The sequence below is a fragment of the Zonotrichia albicollis genome, chromosome 30 (genome assembly GCF_047830755.1).
Source record: "Zonotrichia albicollis isolate bZonAlb1 chromosome 30, bZonAlb1.hap1, whole genome shotgun sequence".
Classification (NCBI taxonomy): Eukaryota; Metazoa; Chordata; class Aves; order Passeriformes; family Passerellidae; genus Zonotrichia; species Zonotrichia albicollis.
This window is the reverse complement of record NC_133848.1, coordinates 2827597-2846594: the sequence shown is the minus strand read 5'-3', so window position 1 is coordinate 2846594 and position 18998 is coordinate 2827597. Positions and strand designations below refer to the sequence as shown.

The 18998-nt window shown below is 50.3% G+C and overlaps 1 protein-coding gene across 2 annotated transcripts in view; it reads right to left on the bottom strand.

The window, feature by feature from the left end:
- Positions 1–5158: 5158 nt before the first annotated feature.
- The window catches only part of SMG5 (SMG5 nonsense mediated mRNA decay factor), a 28386-nt gene continuing 14546 nt past the window's right edge, over positions 5159–18998 (bottom strand). For both annotated transcript variants that reach the window (XM_074529104.1, XM_074529105.1), the window contains 15 exons: positions 18779–18904; positions 18303–18371; positions 16278–16486; positions 16023–16160; positions 14125–14826; positions 11128–11297; positions 10804–10879; positions 9838–10013; positions 8529–8687; positions 8267–8326; positions 7320–7479; positions 6863–6953; positions 6243–6317; positions 5813–5951; positions 5159–5413 (listed from right to left, as the gene is read on the bottom strand). In XM_074529104.1, the coding sequence (XP_074385205.1) occupies positions 5330–5413; positions 5813–5951; positions 6243–6317; positions 6863–6953; positions 7320–7479; positions 8267–8326; positions 8529–8687; positions 9838–10013; positions 10804–10879; positions 11128–11297; positions 14125–14826; positions 16023–16160; positions 16278–16486; positions 18303–18371; positions 18779–18904 (2434 nt within the window). In that variant the 3' untranslated portion in view covers positions 5159–5329. The remainder of the gene's footprint in view (positions 5414–5812; positions 5952–6242; positions 6318–6862; positions 6954–7319; positions 7480–8266; positions 8327–8528; positions 8688–9837; positions 10014–10803; positions 10880–11127; positions 11298–14124; positions 14827–16022; positions 16161–16277; positions 16487–18302; positions 18372–18778; positions 18905–18998) is intronic.

Genomic DNA, 18998 nt, shown 5'->3' with positions numbered 1-18998 from the left:
CAGCAGAAGATCCAGGCTGCAGCTGGGTGGAGCTCAGGGAACAGAGGAGACAGATGCTTTCCAAAACCCCAATTTTTTGGGATTTATTGATCCCCAGAGGATTTGTGTGCTGGGCACAGCACGAGCAGCCCAAAACCCCCACGTGCCTGTCCACGGAGCCCGAGGTGCTCTGGGCTCTGCTGCTCTGGTGGCCCCAGGCAAGGGAAGTCACCCCCTGTCCCCAGGGGTGCTGGCAGGAGGCCACAGGGAGGGTTTGGGGTCTCCACACTGGGTGCAGACCCTGGTGCCTCCAAAATAAGCCACGAGGCACAGCAAGCCCAGGCAGGGAGATGCTCAAGGCAGGGGATGACACGTCTGGAGCAGAAGTGGGAAGCTGAGGCACAGGAGGGGAGGGGAACAGGCAGAGGAACAACCAGGGGCAGACACAGCAGCTCCTGGGGCTCCTGCAGGATTCAGCTCCACAGGAGCAGCACCAGGAGCTGACCAGAGCTGTGGCCTTTTCCTGCTCCAATTTCACCTCGGTCTGTTCCCATGAAGGGCTGTGGGACAAACCCCCACCCCCAGAGCCCCCCCAGCAGCACCATCCTGCACAGAGCAGCAATGGAGGCTCAGGCCTTGGTACAGGGCTGGCAGCCTCTTGGCACGGCCCTTCCAAGCAGGGAAAAGCATTCCCAGAGTGGGATGGAGCAGTGCCAGTCCCTTTGTGCCAGCTCAGCCCTGGGGCAGGGCAGGGCTCACCCCCAGCCCCTTTCCCTGCTGGGGACTGAGGATGGATTCCCTTTTAACACCTCTGACCTTCCTGCTGGTGGCAGCCTCCGAAGAATTTCTCCAAAGAGAAACCAAAGAGGGAGAGAGAGTTATGGCAGCGCTCGATGCTCCCCGCCAGGGGAAGCAGAGCAGGAGCTCTGACAGCAATGAATTCAGGGCAGGAATATTCATTTATTTTCTCTCCTTTGGCACCAGGGCATGGTGGGACCCGCACAGCCCAATCTCCAGCCTGAAGCCCCCAGCCCACCCTGTCCCAGCACCCTGAATGGACACTGGAAAGTCACACATTTTAAAAATTTATATTTTCCTTGTCTCACATTTCTCCATCCCCTTGCCCCCATTAAAAATGAGCTAGGCCAGGTCCTGGTGCAGGTCCAGGGGTGCTCCTGTGGCAGCAGAGCCCCAAAAGAGGATGAAATCATCCCAAATCACAGAGACAGCAAGGGAAATGCTGTTCCCATCACAGGGCTAAGGAAGGACCCACCTGCACTTCCCTCACTGGAAATCAGCAAAGCAGATTTGGGTGCATTTACAGATGGAAAATGCACTCAGCTGCTCAGGAAAGGTGGGAATGACCACAGGACACACACAGTACAAACATCTGGTATTTTATTAAGCCAGTTGCTGTGCTCAGACCATGGTCAGACATTTGCTGGGAGCCCCAGCCCCTGTCACCCAGCTGGGCCCCAATCCCCTCAATCCTCCCTGGCTCTGCAAGCCCCGGTGCCACACGAGGGCTGGGGAGAGGTGATTGTCCCTCGCCTCCAACCTGCATCCCCTCCCTGCCAGTGGCCAGGCCAGCAACACAACCCTGTCCCTGCCCACTGCTGCTGCACACCCAGAAGGAAAAGAGCCCAAAATTGAAGATGTGAGACAAAATCCGAGGCATTTGCGGGTGGCCTCAAGCCAAGCAAGGATGGGAGCAGAGGAGCTGCTTGGAACAGCCCATGAAACCATGGAGCAGAAGCCCAACAAGCACCAGTGACTGTGTCCACCATGGCTTGGGGACAGCCCAGCCAGCCTCAGCCACCACAGCCCTGTGTCCTCCCAGCGTGGGGTCACCCCAGGAACCCCGAACCGCTCCACAGGGTGGTAATGAAGAGAAAAACCAAACCCAAGAAACACACCAGAACACAGGAACACTCTTGTTTTTCAGCCCACAAGATGGTTTTTCTGTTTGCTCTCCTTCCCAGCGCAGCAGGCACCACTGGACTGGGTGACAGGGCAAGCCTGGGGTTGGTGCAGGAGGATCCACGGCCAGAGCCTGCAGCCTCCACCCTGCCCGATGCTCTCTGCCGAGGCAGCTCACACTTCTGGCTTGGACAGGCATGCCCAGGGTGGGAGGGCTCTCAGGGAGCCCCCAGTGCAGCACCACAGCAGCCACAGGCTGCCAGAGCCTTCCACAGCCCAGCATCCCCTCTGCCCCCAGCCCCAGAGCCACTCTGAGCAGCACAACGTGCCAGGGGAGAACCCAGCAGCCCTGGGACAGAGCAGATCTGTGCAAGGAGGAAACTCCAGCTCACCCTGAGGGTTGGGATGGGCAGAGCAGTGCTTTGCTTTCCCAGGCCAGGGATGATGTGCTGAGCCCCCTCAGAAGGCCAGGCTTGCTGGAGGACACTCCAGGCCATGTCCCCAGGGCTGCTCCCACACTCTGCACCCTCCCAGGTTTTCAGCTCCAGCTGTCTCTGACTGGGGATGCAAATCCTAAAACCATTCACCAGCTCCTCAAGCACAGGAGAGTAGCACAGGGACCCTTCAGGTGTCCTTTTTTAGGTGACAATCCCTTCCCATCCAGCCCAGAGTGGAAGGTGCCATGGGGGCAGTCAGGATTCCCCCCTGCAGGTATGCAAAACCCTGGAATATCAAACCAACCCCTCAGGGAGCAGAGCAGTCACTAAGGCAGAGCTGTGAGCAGCCCCTGTTGTTGCAGTGTAGCCCCACATGGGCTCACAGCAGCTCCTCTGCCTCTGGTTACAGAAAATGAGTTTATTTGCTTTGTTCTTAACTGGATCTGTGCCCACCAAGGCCTCAGGGAGTCAGCACACAGCTCCTCCTCAGCCTGGCCAGCTGTGGCTCCCAGCTGCCACCCTGCACAGCTGTGGGAGCTGCAAGAACTGAAAACATTTGCCATCAAGTGAAACACTTGCCACCAGCGAGACAGGAATTCCCTCTGGGCTGTTGCTTTGCCTCTACTGCTCCTCCCTCCCCTCAAGGTCCAGCCAGGACCCAGGGAAAGCTCAGCCTGAAGCTGAAGGCTGCCCCCAGCTCCTCACTGCTCTGACCACAGCCCTGCAAAGCTTCTCTTCAGCAGCCACAAGGGTGACACTGAGGCTCTCAGGGCAAACACACCAAGCTCAGCCCCAGGGACCTCCAGACCCCAGGATCAGGGGGGTTTCTTCAGCAGAGCACATCAACCCTGTGCCCCCACCAGACAAGGAGGGCTTCACCCAACAACAGTCCCACAAGGAGATTCCCTTCTTTTTCCACCCCACTGAACAGAAACAATGAGCTCCACAAACAAATGACTTCAAATAAAACCACTGGAGGGGAAGAGTGACTGGGAGCTTCACAATCCATCTCAGATCTCCAAGAATCCCCAAGGTGTGCCAGTCTCTGCCCTGCTGTCCTGCACATGGCCTTCTCTTGGCTTATCCAAGCAAAGCACGGTGAGTTTCAGGAGAAGATCCTGCAGGGAAAGCCCTGTCCCTCCAGCTGGAGCAGGCAGGTTGGCATTTCCCTCTGCTGTGCTGTAAAGGAGCTGGAACTGGAATAGAAATGAATCCTCTGGTACTTGTGCTGGTATTTTTAGTTTTTACCTGAAAACAAGAACAGCCTGCCCCTGCAGTACAACACACCATGCTCAGAGCCTGCACAGAGTGGAGGATGTGACTCAGCTTCTCATGTTTTGCTCTCTGGCTGTAGCAGTTTCTGGCTGGCCCATGTGAGAACACAGACAGATAGAAGACTCCAGTGGTTTGTACTTGCATAGCTGCTGCTGGTTCATGTGGATGGAGACACCTCTTTGTGGGCACACAGAGGCAAGAAAAGGGAGCAGGAAGAGACTGCCCAGCCCCTCTCCTGCTGCCCTGGGAGCAACCTGCAGCTTCACATGCGAGTGGCAGCGTGTCAGACACAGGCTGAGTGAGATGCTGCCAGGATGGAGCTCTGCAGGATCCCTCCCAGCTCTTCCAGCACCTTTGCAGGTAGCATCAGCCCTCCTGTCTGGGATGCCAAAAGCAGGGAGCAGTCTGTGAATCTCCTGCACAGCCTCTGCCAGCCCAGAGGGATGTGAGAAAAGAGGACACAGCTCTGTCACCATCTCTAGCACAGCATTGCAGCAGTGGTGCATTGAACAACCAGCAGAAGATAATGGCTTTGAGATTCTCCTTCCTCCTCCACAGCCTATTGAAAGATTTAGTGGGGAAAAAAAAATGGGAAAAAAAAGAAAAGATGAAAAAGAGGCTTTGGGTCCTTTGGAGACATCTGCTCCATCCCAGTGTTGCAGTGCTCAAGCCAAGCATTTGAGCCTTAATGGTGCATAAATCCCACCCGGCTCTTCTCTCTCTCTTTCAGCAGTTCTGCCAGATTCCTCCTTTTCTCCAAGGTCTAATGCATAGTGGGAGAAGCTGGGGATGGAGGCAGAGTCCTGTGGGCTCCCTGGAGCAGCGTGGTGGAGCTTGTGTTGCTCATGAAGTGTGCAGCTCCCAGGGAGAGTGGAGTGCAACGTGGGGCTGCTCCCTCCTCACAGGCCAACATCCCTTTGCACTGAGCCTGCTCCATGGGGGCCTGGGAAAGGAAATAAATATGCTTGTTCTAAGAAAAAAAAAAAATTATATTAAGAGCTTCTTCCCCCTTTTAAATAGAGTGTTTCCTTTTCTTTCTGATGTTGGAAGAGTATCCAAAACCCCAAAGGAACTCTTCTTTTTTCTTTTTTTGTTTAATATTATTCATATATATAAAAACTAAAAATTAAAAGGAAAAAAACCCTTGAAAAATAATTAATTCAAAAGGAGGGGATGGGGGGGGGGAGAGAAATCCTATCCACTTTCCTGTCCCCAGATTGCCAAACAAGAGCAAAACACTCTTTGGATCTTCTTCCCCACGGCGGAGGGCTCCGTTTCTGCTGCACTGGTTTGGTTTTGCTGAAGTGAAGTCCATGCTTTGAACCACCAGCCTGCTCCTGCTGGCCAAGCAAGCTTTGGGAGGAAGGAGGGGGATGAAGGACTGCCTGTCTCTCGCCCATCTCTGCCCACTGGGAGAAGGGCAGAGCTCTGCCCCGGCCGTTCCCGTTCCGAGGGGCCTCTCTCAGAGCAGCTGGCTCCATCAGAGCTGTACAGCCTGTCTGCTCAGGATGCAGGTGGAGGGTGTCAGTGTGCGTGCCCACTTTGGATTTTTGTTTTTTTTTTTTTAATTCATTTGGGTAGGTATTTTTGTTGCTGTTGCTGCTGCTGCTGCTTCTTCGTGTCTTAAGTGTCGCCCAGATTGTTGTTTCCTTCGTTCAGACGCTGCACGTTGCGAGAGGGGGAGAGAAAGGTTCACCAACCCGATGCCTTTCTGACCATCAGCCCATCTCTTTCCACTGCTTGTAGAACTCCAGAACATTTTTTATCTCTATGCTGGCATTGGCGGCTGCCTGGATGGCAGACTGCAAAGCAAACACAGAAAAACAGGTGGTTAATTTTTAAACACAGAAAAAGATGGGTAATTTTTAACTTGCCCTGGCAAGGCAGCTGCCATTCCCAGCCTGGGGACTCTCCAGCAGCCTGGCACAGCTGGAAGGCCAAATCCTCCCAATTCTCATTGCTCTGGTACAAGAGGCCTGCAGAGACATGGAATTAAATTCTTTACCTGTCCCAGAATACTCTGTATCACAAAACCAAGACGCCTTGAGGGAATACAGAATCTCAACATAAAAATTTGGGGAAACCAAACTTCAGGGATTAGCCAAAGTAAAAACATTTTAAAAAATCTCTTTCCAATCAATCACATGATATCCTTGCTAGGAAGCAGAATGGCTCAGCTCAGGCAGACAAGAGCTACTGACCTGCATGGGCACTGAGAAGGAGCTGGGGTCCTCCAGCTGGAAGCCTGTGATGATGGTGACCATTCCCGTGGTGTCATCCTCCCCACTGCCCTGGGACACTGTCAGCTGCTTGCAGCTGTCCAGGATTTTATAGAGATTCCTGCCAGAACAGAGAAACAGAGGGGAAGGTCAGCAGGAAGGCCACATCTGCTCAGGACAATAAATGGAAAGCAGAGCTGCTTTCCTGTTGTCATTAAGGATTTTTCTGAGACCTTTCTGAGCACAGAGTGCTTTGTGTAACATGCACAGGTGGCTGTCCTTATCTCCAAGGAACTTCATCATTATTCACATAGAACAAGCTCTGCAATGGGTCCCAGTGCTAACACCTCTCCCCAAAGCCACCTGCCTGCTGTGAGCCCAGCTCAGACATCTTCAGATGCTGAAATCTTACCAGGCATCTAAATCTTGTCTCTTCAATTTATGCCTCTCAAAGCTCTTCCCGACATCTTTCTGGCAACGAATGTACCTGAGGAGAAAGCAGAGTCTCTGAGCTCATATGGAGAGTGTCACACAGGCTGCAGTCAGCAGCTCCTCTGGGTGCTGCAGGGCTTCCCTCAACCCACATTTAACACCCAAAGGTCCATGCAAGGAATGCTCTGTGAATCCCTCCCATCCCCTCCCTGCCTCAGCACCATTCCCACGTCTCAAGCCCACCAGCCCAGACATTGACCCCAGAGATGCAGTTTGTCCTTTCAGCAGTGTTTCTGCAGAGCACCCAGGCACAATTCAGCTCCTCCAGCACTCAGTGCAGTGGTAAAGGTCACTGCTCCAGTTTATACAACAACAGAGATGCAACCCCACCACTGCTCAGAAGCTTCTGCACTTCACAGCTGAGCAGCAGCTACCAGCACATCTGAAGAACCAGCTGCTGCATCTGCTCCTTCCCATTCCTGAACTCTGGCTTTTCCTTGGCCCACTCCTCATTCTGCTCCAAGGGATCCACAGCCTGCTCCCACCCAAAGCCCACCCATTCCAAAAGCAAAGGAAAATCCCACCCTGTCCTGCTCTCACCTGTTTCCCTTTTTAAATTCTGCCTCCAGATACCGAATGCTGTCCCGAGCACCGGCGTTCTCCTTTTTCAGGAAGTCCAGGCCATCGATAACTAACAGGAACAAAAACCAAAAACCCAAAACCATCTTGGTTACAGTTCCACTTCTGCAAACTAATCCAGAAGTGTCAAGTACTCCCCATTCCACAGAACACTGCCCAATGCACAGCTCCCACAGGAGAGGCATAGAGGGAACAGGAGCTCTCTCTTCTCAGCTCTTCTGACACACTCTGTCAAAATCCCAAGCGTGGGCCACACACAGAACAGGCCCCAAAAGCAACACATCAAAAGGGTGCTGCAACTGTTCCAAATGAAGTGAAGGACGAGAGAAAGCCACCACCCAGGCCCCTGGGGCCTGCTCCCAGCACAGAAGGGTCAGGGGGCAGCCACCTGCAGTTTCCTGCTGTGGAGTCCCCATACCTGTTCGAGGGATGATGATGATGAACCTCCCACTTGTGGCCAGCTGCTTGACAAGAGCCAGGTGCTGGCAGAGGGCCTGGGTGTCAGGAACCAGGTAAGGAGACATGGCTGACTGTGCCTTGGGCTGCTGGAGACTGCCCTCCAGCTGAGACACCTCCAGCTGAAAACACACATGCAAAGACACTCGCATCACATTGATGCTGAAACAAATCACCAAACAGGACAAGACTTGCCCTGCAAAGCCCCACCAGGCCCTTCCAAACTCCAAGCATACAGAACAGAGGGCTGGATGCAACACAGGGTCAGCAAGAGAAGAGGATCTCACTCTGCACTGCCCAGTGCAGCCCCACCTTGAGTACTGGGAACAGTTTGGGGCACCTTGATGTAAGAGGGGCACTGAAATATTAGAGAGTGTCCAGAGTGGGACAACCAGGATGGTGAAAGGCCTCAGGTGGCTGAGGTCACTCAGTTTGCTCAGCTTGGGGCAGAGAAGGCTGAGGGTGACCACTCCATCACAGCCTACACCTTCCTCAAGGGGTCAGCAAGCAGGAGGTGCTGACTTGCTCTCTCCAGTGAGTAGCAATGGGATGGAGGAAATGGTACATTTCATTTCTAGCTTCATTGCTGCATCAGGGCAAGTTCAGGCTGAACATTTAGGAACAAGCTCCTCAGGAAAGTGGCTGTCACACCAAGCCTGCCAGAACTCAAGGAGTGCCTGAACTACACTCATGGGCATTCAGTTTAAAGTCTCATGTGAGGAGCAGGGAATTGGGACTCCTGATCCTTATGGGATCCCTTCCAACCTGAGATACTCTACAGTTCAATCTATGCAGAATGGAGTTACTGCCTCTGTGTGGGACAGGAGCAGAGTTCCCCCTTCCCTTCCCAGGTTGTGACATTCCAGCCACTACCCTGCTGGTTTTCAGGCTGGAACTGCAGTCTCCTACCTGCAGCCGAAGCTGAGCCATGTCTCTCATGAGCCTGTTCCGTCGAGCTTCCTCTGCAGCCTAGTTACAAAACCAAACTTCCAGATCAGTTAGCAGGAAACACACAGCTGACACTAATATACACTTCCAGAGTGAAAAGTGGAACAGCTTTAAAAAACAGAACTTTCATCTCCCCCCAAAGATCTGTGATTATAGTTACAACCTAACAGTAACCTACAGGAAACAGAGAATACAGAGGATTCATTCACCTCTACCGACTCACCATGTGAAACTGAGCCTGGGCCTGGTGCAACAAGTTGTCTTGCTCAGACTGTGCTATGCTGATGAAGATGCCAAGCTCTGAGTTGAACTGCAGGATGCTGCCTTGCAGGTGGGTGATGAAGTGGCCGAAGCTCCGGATGCAGCAGATGCGCACGACAGACTGCAAGGCAGAACAGCAGTGAGCAGCCACCACAGGCAGGGTGAGCCTGAGGCAGTGCCCACCTGCAGCTCACACTTATGAAAAAGGCAGGAACTGATATTAAATTCCCAGTTCTGATAGATGTTTGTGATCTCTGAGACTGCAGGAAAGGCCAGAAGGTTCAGGGGTGCCAGTGTCGCAGACATCCTTTATGGAAAATCCTTTCCTTGGGATTTTTCCTCCTGAGAAGCTGGGAGGCCTCAGGAACAAAACGTAAACAATGGTTATCTGCTGCTGTGGAATGCAACAGGTGCATCTGGGATTGGTCTCATGTGGTTGTTTCTAATTAATGGCCAATCACAGTCAGCTGGCTTGGACACAGGGCCTGAGCCACAAACCTTTGTTATGACTCCATTCTATTCTTAGCCAGCCTTCTGATGAGACCTTTTCTTCTATTCTTTTAGTATAGTTTTAATGTAATATATATCATAATAAATCAAGCCTTCTGAAACATGGAGTCAGATCCTCATCTCTTCCCTCACTCTCAGACCCCTGGGAACACTGTCACAGTGAATTCCCCCATGGACACACAGCCCTTCCAAAACTGCTGCAAGGTGAATTGTAGCTGTGATATTTTCTGAAAAATCCTTTCCTTAGGATTTTTTCAGCTGAGAGGCCTCAGGAACAAAATGGAAACAATGGTTATCTGCTGCTGTGGAATGCAACAGGGGCATCTGTGATTGGTCTCACGGGGTTGCTTCTAATTAATGGCCAATCACAGTCAGCTGGCTCAAACTCTGTCTGAGACACAAACCTTTGTTATTGATTCCTTCTTTTTCTATTCTTAGCCAGCTTTCTGATGAAATCCTTTCTTCTATTCTTTTAGTATAGTTTTAATATAATATATATATAATAAAATAATAAATCAGCCTTCTGAAACATGGAGTCAGATCCTCATCTCTTCCCTCATCCTCAGACCCCTGTGAACACGGTCACAGTGCCAGCGAGTCTGGGGCTTCCTCAACCCAAGAAAATCTCAGGAAACATCAGCAGCACCCCGGCACACCTGCTCTATAAACCTCTGCTCAAGCCTTCAGTGCCAGGAAAAGCAACCACATAACACAACAATCCAGGCTGTATCTGGTTTTTTCCAGGATTTAGCCCAACTGACCTCCTCGAGTGCAGAGAAGATGGGCCGGTCCTGCTCGAAGTTGAACCTCTTGTGTGCATTTTTCAGAGGGGGGAGATTGCGCAGGGCCACGTCCTCAGGGAGCAGCAGGTTGGCCTTCAGGTCTGGCAGCTCAGCATCACTCAGCATGTCCTTGACTTCATCACACAGGGCCAGCCCTGGACAGGAGGGACAGAAGGAGAGCAGAACTGGTGAGGGGGCTAAGAGGGGAACTGCTTTAAGGCACATGATCTGTAATGGTTGGGGCAGAGGTGTTAATGAAACACGATCTGTGAGCATCTGCTTAAGGAGGAACCACCAGCCCACCCACAATATAAAGAGTTAAATCTCCCAAAGAATCTGCCAGGGGACTCTGGGAAATCTCCTGTTTGGAGGGACAGCTTTCCCACCTATTGATGAGCAGCCCTGTTTAAACTCGGCTTCTCATGAACCATTGGGAACTTCAGGCTCAGCCCTGAAGAGGCACTGAGCACATCATGAGCAGCTGGAGCTCTGAAATTATTTTCCAGGATTACCATGGTAAAATCACAGCCTTACTCCTGCTACTGGCAGTGAATTTCACTCCTGCTGGCCACACATGGATTCTCACATGCTGGTGCCAGTGTTTCAGTATGCTGCCAGCCACATTCTTGCATTAATACAGCATTTTTGTGTGTGATTTTTGGGGTTGTCCCGTCAGGGCCAGGAGTTGAACTCAATCCTGGAGTGAGGTGAGGGGTCTCTTCCAACTCAGGATGTTCTATGATTATATGATTCTGAAGACCATGGGACAGTATTTAACTGGAATGGTGGCTAAACAAATAAAAACAACACATGCATGCTTTATTTCCTATTGTGCTTATAAAAGCTGCTACTAGGAAATCTCCCTCCCTGGGCTCTCACACACCCTGGGAATCACTGATGACTAGGCTTGGTGAAACATGACATTGCCACTTCCTTCTCCAGTACCTGATTCCTGCAGGTCTGCAGCAGAAGGCAGAAGGTTCAGGAGCACAGACAGCCTGTTCCACAGGCTCTGAGAGCTCTGCAGGAACAGAACACAAAAGGCCATAGAAAAAATCATGACAGATGTATACAACAACTAGGCAGCTTGGGCCTTCCAGCACCTCACAACCCCCAGAATACTTTATGAAGAGTAAAATTCACCATCCTCCTTAGGCCCAGATTAGCTTAATTCAGCTGTGGGGGACATAACATCACCCTCTGCCCAGGACTGCAACCAGCCCAGGGAAGCTGCCACAACCTTGTAGAGAGCCCTGACACCATCCCCACCTGAGCACACATAATGATGAGGTCTGTGTTTGTCCTCAGCCAGTCCAGGAACACCTTGACAGTAAGCAGCAGCCCTTCATTGGTCACAATCTCCAACTTCTCCTGAAGGGATCGCTCATTTCTGCAGGATTTGTTACTTGAAATGCTTTCTTCAGAGTCAGACACATCATCTGGAAAACAAAGGCAAGCACAAGATGGCAGCTGTTAAATCCCCTGGATGTCAAGTCAGAACAGCACTGGGCTGGTAACAATTGAGTTGAAATAGCAGATGCCTCCACACATCCTCACAAAACCAGTCCCTGGCCCTTGTGCTGTTACTGGAGTGCATCACCCCTGCATTTCCTTCTCCTTGGGATAAGGGGGTTAAAATCTCCCTGTGAGGGTCTGACCAATGCCTAAGCTCTGCAGCAGCCTCCAGGCTGACAGAGTGGGGCAGTGCCAGGGCCCAGAGCAGTTCCTGCAGGGAGCAGAGCCCTGAGGCCAACATGCTCCCAGCCTGGAGCCAGGCAAGAGCAGGAAATGGCAGGGCTGTCCTGTGAGTCAGAGAATTTTAAATATTGAACATATTCTTCACTCTTCTAACTCTCCAGAGGTGAGGATCTCAAAGCCATTGCCAGTGGAATCACAAGTGACACAAATGAGCTGAGATCAAGGTGGGAATCATCCACATTTTGCTACAGATCCTCATTTCCAGTCTACCATTGCTTCCCATCAGCACAGCTGTGGGCATCCCATAAACCCTCAGAGTCACAAGAAAGGAAATTATTTATTCAGAACCCACCACTGACAGTGTTACACCCTAAAAAAGCAGTGTGGACACAGCACACATGAGGAGAGCTCAAAGCTAAAAAGTTCACACTGAACTCATTCCATCTCTCATTTTCTACACCTGTAAAGGCATTGTGGCCACACAACAGCACAAAAACCACTGAGGAAAAGGGTTAAACAGACCAAAGCCCATTTGTTTCTTCCCCCATCTCTTTCATGTGGCCATGGAGCAGTGCCAGGAGCCAGTCAACACTAACATGATCTAATACTGTGCCTTCAAATGCTGGCCCAGGCAAAGCCTGGATGTTGCCAGTGCTGTAGGCCAGCTGGATTTGGCAGCAGAATGTTTCCTTGCTCCAGGGAAGCTGGGAGGAACGGAAAACAAGACTGAACAGGCCCATGTAGTTCTATGTGAAACACAAACAATTCCCTGTAGTTTATCAGATCTCCCTTTCCAGCTGTTTTTGCCCAGAACATCACTGAGTTGTGTAAGTTGTGTGGAACTGGAGACATGGCAGCTCCACCTGCTGCACATCTCCCAGGGGTTCAGCATGCACAGTCAGTGAGGCACATCTGGGGGGTCACAGAGACACCCTCAGCTCCTCTCACATGCACCTGGGTCACATCTTCCACACTAACTTCTACATGAGCATTGGGCTGATCATCTGTCATCCCATGTCACCAGAAGCAACACTAAGTGTGTGGTTAGATATTTCACAAAGGGAAAATGGAAGAGGCAATTTTTAATACCTGCTGGAATCATCCTCTGGAACCAAAATGACTTCACTATAGCAAATCATACCTGAAAAATTAATTTGCTTTCTACAATGGGGTTACAGCAGTGGAGGATGAGGGAACAGCAACTCACCTCACCCACCTGGGTTTGTGCAGAGTATTTGACACTGTCCTGTACAAGATCTTTGTCTCTTAACTGGACAGACATGGATTTGATGGATAAATCACTTAGTGAGCAAAGACTTGGCAGGATAGTCATGGGTAAAGAGCTGCAGCCAACAGCTCCATGTCCAAGTGGAGAGCAGTGACAAGGAGCATCCTCAGGGCTTGGGACCAACATGTTTTAACATCTCTGCTGGTGTCACAAATTGAGATCAAGTGCACCCTCAGCCAGCTTGCTGACAACAGAGGTGTGTGGTGGGGTCACAGGTTGGAGGGAAGGGATGGCACCAGAGGAACCTGGACAGGCTGGAGAGCTGGGTCTGTGCCAAGCCCAGAGGGAACAGCAAGGGCAAGGAGAAATGTTGTACCTGCACTGGGGCACCCCAAAACACAAACAGGCTGGGGGAGAACAGATGGAGAGCAGCCCTGGGAAGGATTTGGGGGGATGGGCTGACAAGAAGCTCAGCACATTGGGAGCCCAGAAAGCCAACACTGCCCTGGGCTCATCCCCAGCAGCGTGGGCAGCGTGTGAGGGGGGATTCTGCCCCTCTGCTCTGCTGAGACCCTGCCCTGCAGAGCTGCCTCCAGCACAGGGAGGACAAGGAGCTGCTGCAGTGAGCCCAGGGAGGCCACAGAGATGGTCTGAGGGCTCTGCAGCTCCTCTGCTCTGGGCACAGGCTGGGAGAGCTGGGGGTGCTCAGCTTAGAGAAGGCTCCAGGGAGACCTCAGAGCCCCTTCCAGGGCCTAAAGAGACTCCAAGAGAGCTGGGGAGGGACTTTGACAAGGTCCTGTGTAGGACAAGGGGGAATGGCTTTAAACTGAAGAAAGGCAAATTTAGATGTGGTATTAGGAAGAAATTGCTCCCTGTGAGGGTGGTGAAGCTCTGGCACAGGTTGCCAAGAGAAGCTGTGGCTGCCCCATTCCTGAAGTGTTTAAGGCCAGGTTGGATGCAGTCTGGAGGAGCCTAGTGAAAGAGAGATGAAATGACATCGGCTTTCATATTTCAAGTCCCTTCCAAACAAACTAGCCTGTGGGCCTGTGACTATCATAGCTGTTCAGCATTTAGTGTGCAGAACAATGGTAGTTCTGGTAATCCTGGCTGGCCACAGGTGATTCCTTTGCTCAGTGCACATATTCCTGCATGCTGGGCAGTAAAAGTAAAGCTTCTGTGTCAGGAAATGACCAACCCAAGGCCTGCCCACTACCTGGCCAACCTGCTCCTCCAGACCTATCCAAAGGAGAGAGCTTGCACCATGAGAAATGGTAAATTTAGCAAACAGACTGCTATAGTTTGCACCTTTCTACACATAATTGCAATAACAAGGCCCTCACCTTGCTCTGCCAAGCTGGGCTTCTCCAGATCTCCATTGACACATGGCTTGCTCTCCAGGCCATCCTTCAAGGCAGGTGCTTCACTGCTGGGTTTCAGGAGGATGTTGCTGAAGGTGGGAGCCAAGCGAAAGCAGCGTTTGGTCTGGAACAGCTGGGTGGACATGGCCTGCAGATTACTGGCTATGCTTGCATCATTAGTGCTCAGGGAAGCTGGCCCATTGACTGCTGGATCCACAGCTTCACTTTTAGAGATGCTTGGGCTCTTGGAGTCCCCCAGGCCACTGCTATCCACACAGTTTTTTAAGGCCTCTTTGGGCCCACTTTTGCCTTGGCTGCTTCCTTCCTCACCCGGTTCATCCTCCATGTCCTCCAAGTCAGACCGAGACTCTTGGCTGTTCATGTCGGAGTCTGTCTCCACATCAAAAGCAGCTTCTGCTTCCTCATCACTCTTCTCTGAGCCACTCTCTGAGCCATCACTGCCCTTGATGGAGCTCTGGCTGGAGTCAGAGTCAAAGCCCTCACTCAGGTCGCTCTCATCCACCTTCTGGGCGTGCCGGCGGCGGCGCAGGCAGGACAGACGAGAATATTTCTTGCTTTTCTTGCAATCATTTTTCCTCTGCTCCTCACTGGGCTGATGATTGGCCAGCTCAGCTTCAGCTTCCTTCTCAATTGAGTTCACAGGCTCCCGTGGCTCCTGCTCATCTGCATTTACAGGGAGAATAAAAGGTACAGTCACAGTGTGTCCCACAGGCTGCTGCTGGCCAGCCCTGGGTCCAGGGCTGCAAACATCAGCCATCACCTCCATCAGTGTCTTCCACTGCAGAATAGGCAACCCCAGAAGAAAGACTCACTTTCTAAAAGCACCTGGGAAGTCAGAATTCCTACTGCCCAAGCTGGCAGTACTATATAGAATATATATAATACTCTCTCTATATATAGTACTATATGTAATATATATAATACTCTCTATATAGTACTATATATAATATATATAATACTCTCTCTATATAATACTAAATATTATATATATAACACTCTATATGTAGTACTATATATAATATATATAATACTCTATATATATAGTACTATATATAATATATATAATATTCTGCTAGCAGGCAGCCTCAGTGCTCAAGGCTGCTAAACCAGAATAGAACACAGCTGAATTCTCACTCTCCTCCCCAACTTTCTACTGTCAAAGAGCTGAGTGACCCACAGAGCAGGGCAGGGACATGTGCTCTGTAACTACACTGACCTGACCAATCTCTTTCCTGACCAACATGCATGGAGCTTTTCTAGCAGCCCTGAATCACTGTGACAGCTTCCAAACCTGCAGAGGAGGGGTCATTCCTTGCTGCTTTTACCAGAAACTCCCTCACCCTGCATTCAGTGAGGTATTGCCAATGGACTGTTGGCAGGGGAAAGGTTTAGCAGTTCCAGTCACTGCTCAATAAAACCCCCTTGCCTGAGCAGAACTGAGGTATGCTGAGAGGGCCTGTCTCCTTCAGCCCCACTCTGCCCCTTCTGCCTCCCTCAGCCTGGGTGTTTTACCCAAGATCATCTCCTCAGTAAACAGCCAGTAAACAACAGCACAGAGAGAGAATAAAATCTCAGATTGGGATAAACAGATGATGAACGAGCTGCCAAGAGACACAGAAAGTAATCTCCTTGTAAAGAAAGTAACATGTCCATCCTGCAGTGATTCAGATACTCAGAAAGAGCATCCAAGTAGAGACAACTCAGCACATCAACCACCTTTGGGGATTCCAGACCAGAAATTAAAAATCAATACACCTCAGTACACACTACAAAACCCATGCCCAGGGGAGAAAGGGGAAAGACAGCCCTGTAGGCAGGCAGCCTGGGAGACCCAGGTGCTGCCATCTCTGTTCTCTTACCTGTGCCATCACTCTGAAAGGCTGGGACAGGATTTTCCCCTTCCTCTAGCTCAGCCTGGAGGCGAATATTGACGTGATTGATCAGGTGAGAGAAGAGAGCCAGCGTGAAGGCAATGGCTGCACTGTACTGCTTGGAACCTGCAGGCACACAGCACAGTGGGATGGAGGATGTGAGCACTACACCAGCTCAGACAGCATCCCCAGGCTGTGCTGCTGGATGCTCACCAGGAAATTCCCAAACAAAGCACTGCTCACCTGCCCTCTTGAGGCTGTGGACGCTCATAAGGCAGATGATGACCATGCGAAAGATCAGGAGGTCAGGAAGGAAGGAGTAGCCACTCTCATACTCTTCTTCATCTTCACTAGTTGAGCTCAGGTTAGGAGGAGAGGGCAGGTAGAACAAGCACAGGTTGAAATCCTCCAGCACAGACTGGCAGAGAGATGTCAGCTCAGAATCCAAAGAGCTTAAAAAGAGTGAAAAATAAATAAGACTGCTCCTGGCATGTCTGCCCAGAAACTGAACCAAAACTGGCAGTTAGGCTGTCCTTCAGCACTAGGCAGGATGAAGCACCAGGGAAGTAAGTGACATTAATCAGATTATGTTTTCCTCTTTAAAGCTGCTTAACTAAAGACAAACAATACCTAGAGAGGGTCACCAAAAACCAGATTAATTTTCCCCTGGGAGCTCAGCAGTGGCCATTAAGATACACAAAGCACTTAAATGCTAAAGGGAGCAAAAGTGCTAGGTGAACTGCTCAGTGAAAAGTATCACACTGCCGCACACACAGGACTCAGTTTTTCCTCCTCTCATATCTCTCCTGCAGCCCAGAATATTCCAAAATCCTCCAGAGCTATTCAGTCCTTCAAAGGAAGCATCCATGAGATCAATCCAATGGGCTGTGGGAGCCTCCCAGTTACAAAACAGACGTGGCTTGTGAAATTTCCAGCAAAGCCTTTTCAGGGGAAAGTGTGCTTGGGAAATTAAAGTAATTCCCAAATTTCTTATGTTCTAAATACATGTTGAGTGGATATTAGAGGACTCTTGTAGTTCCACCTCAGTGTAAGGCAGTATTGGAAAGCCAATCCCACACTGGGCTGCATGAACAAGGGCAGAGCCAGCAGGTTGAGGATGTGTTCTCCTCTCCATCCAGCACTCACAAGGTGGCCTCTGGAGCACTGTATCCAATCTTTGGGTCCACAGGACAAATAAAAACACCAAACAAAAACACACTGACAAACTGGATTTAGTCCAGCTGAGGAAGAGAGAACATGATGTAAGAGAAGAGGCAAAGAGAATTGAGTTTGTTCAGCCTGAAAGACAGAAGGCATGGAGGGGTTGTCTTCTGTTTTCAGATGCCACACAGGTGATTACAGAGGATGGAATAAGACTCTCCTTAGTGGTGCACAGCAAAAAGAAGAGAAATTATGGGTACACACTACAGAAAAGAAAAATGAGATCAGATGCAAGGAGAAAAAAATTCTATGCTAAAGGTGGTCAAACACTGGGAAGGGGACCAGAAAGGTGTGGGATTTTTGTCCTTGGATTCAATCAAAACTCAGTGTGATGAAACTCTGAGCAAGCTCATCAACTTCACATCTACATCTACTTTCACAGTGAACACTACTTTGGGGAAGTACCAGAGCCCCAAAAAGTCCCCTTCAATCTAAACCATTCAACAATGAATTTAACTACAGCTTGTATTTAAGCCCTTTAAAACACCTCTTCTGTTTCAAGAGGTTTATTTAAAATCACCTGAAAACCTCCCAGCAGAGACAGAGAAAATCCAATAAAAAAATCAAAACGCCCAAAATCACACAGCTATACAAAGCTTCCCATTTATTCCAACACAACCAGGTTGTGGTGTTTCTTTGAACAAGGTGTTTGGTTACAGACTTCCAAGTGCAGTGAACAGCCTCACACAAGTGTGGACAGCAACTCTCTGCTGTCCCATCAGCCTGAACACAGGGCTTGCCAGAAAAAAGCATCTGCTGAGTGCAGGGGGTAAGCAAACACCAAAGCACAGCACAGAGACCTCAGCATGCACTCAGGCTGGCTTGATTTAGATTTAGACAAGTCACCAAGGATTTAACCCTTTGGTATTTCAGCCTCCCCTGGAAACACAGTCTTCATGCTCCATGTATGGACAGGGCAAAATCTCAGGCTTTTTGGCAGAAAGCCTCAGCACAGGCACTGTTATCCTACAGGAAACCATCCCTTCCAATTCTGAGTGCCTGCTCCTGTCAGTTGTCAATAGAAGACACAATTTACCATAACCTTACCTGCTCTTTGGCTGCAAAAGACTCTGCAGGTACATGAAGCTCACCAGCAACCTCTTAATGTCTTTTCCTCTAAAAAGATGGAGGAGAAAACACTGTAAATCAGGTGCCCTATCACAGACAGGGCTGGGCTGACAGAGCTCTGTTAACAGGTAAATCAACTGAAAAGTCCATTCTGATGAAATTAGAGAGAAAGAAGACAGTTTATACACTTCCAGCTTTCACCACTAAGCCCCAACCCTCATGAACAGTCCCCAACTCCAGGGAAGAGTGAGAAAATCCCTAAATGCAAACTCTACACCTGGCCAGCATTTAGCTTTGCTCCTGAAACTATGACTCAAGACAGCAAGATTGGGATCTAGAGTGGGGCTTTCAAAATTTGGGAACAATCACCGTGCTGAAATGGCCCATCTACCAGCTCCACTTCCCACAAAGACATTACTCTCAGCGTGCTCCTCTCCTTTTCCTTCCCTTCTTACCTTTTCTTGCTTGGAGACAACTTCCTGGTCTCACATTTCTTCAGCTGATGGTACATCTTGGCTGCTTTGTCATAGAGCCGCTTCAGGTTCCCATAGGCACCCTCAAAGGACACTTCAGACTGGATGCTAAAGCACCAAAACAGGACACAGCCAAAGTTATCTCTCCACAAGGCTGCTCACACCTTAGGGCTTTAACTCACTAGCAAGTTATTCAGGCATT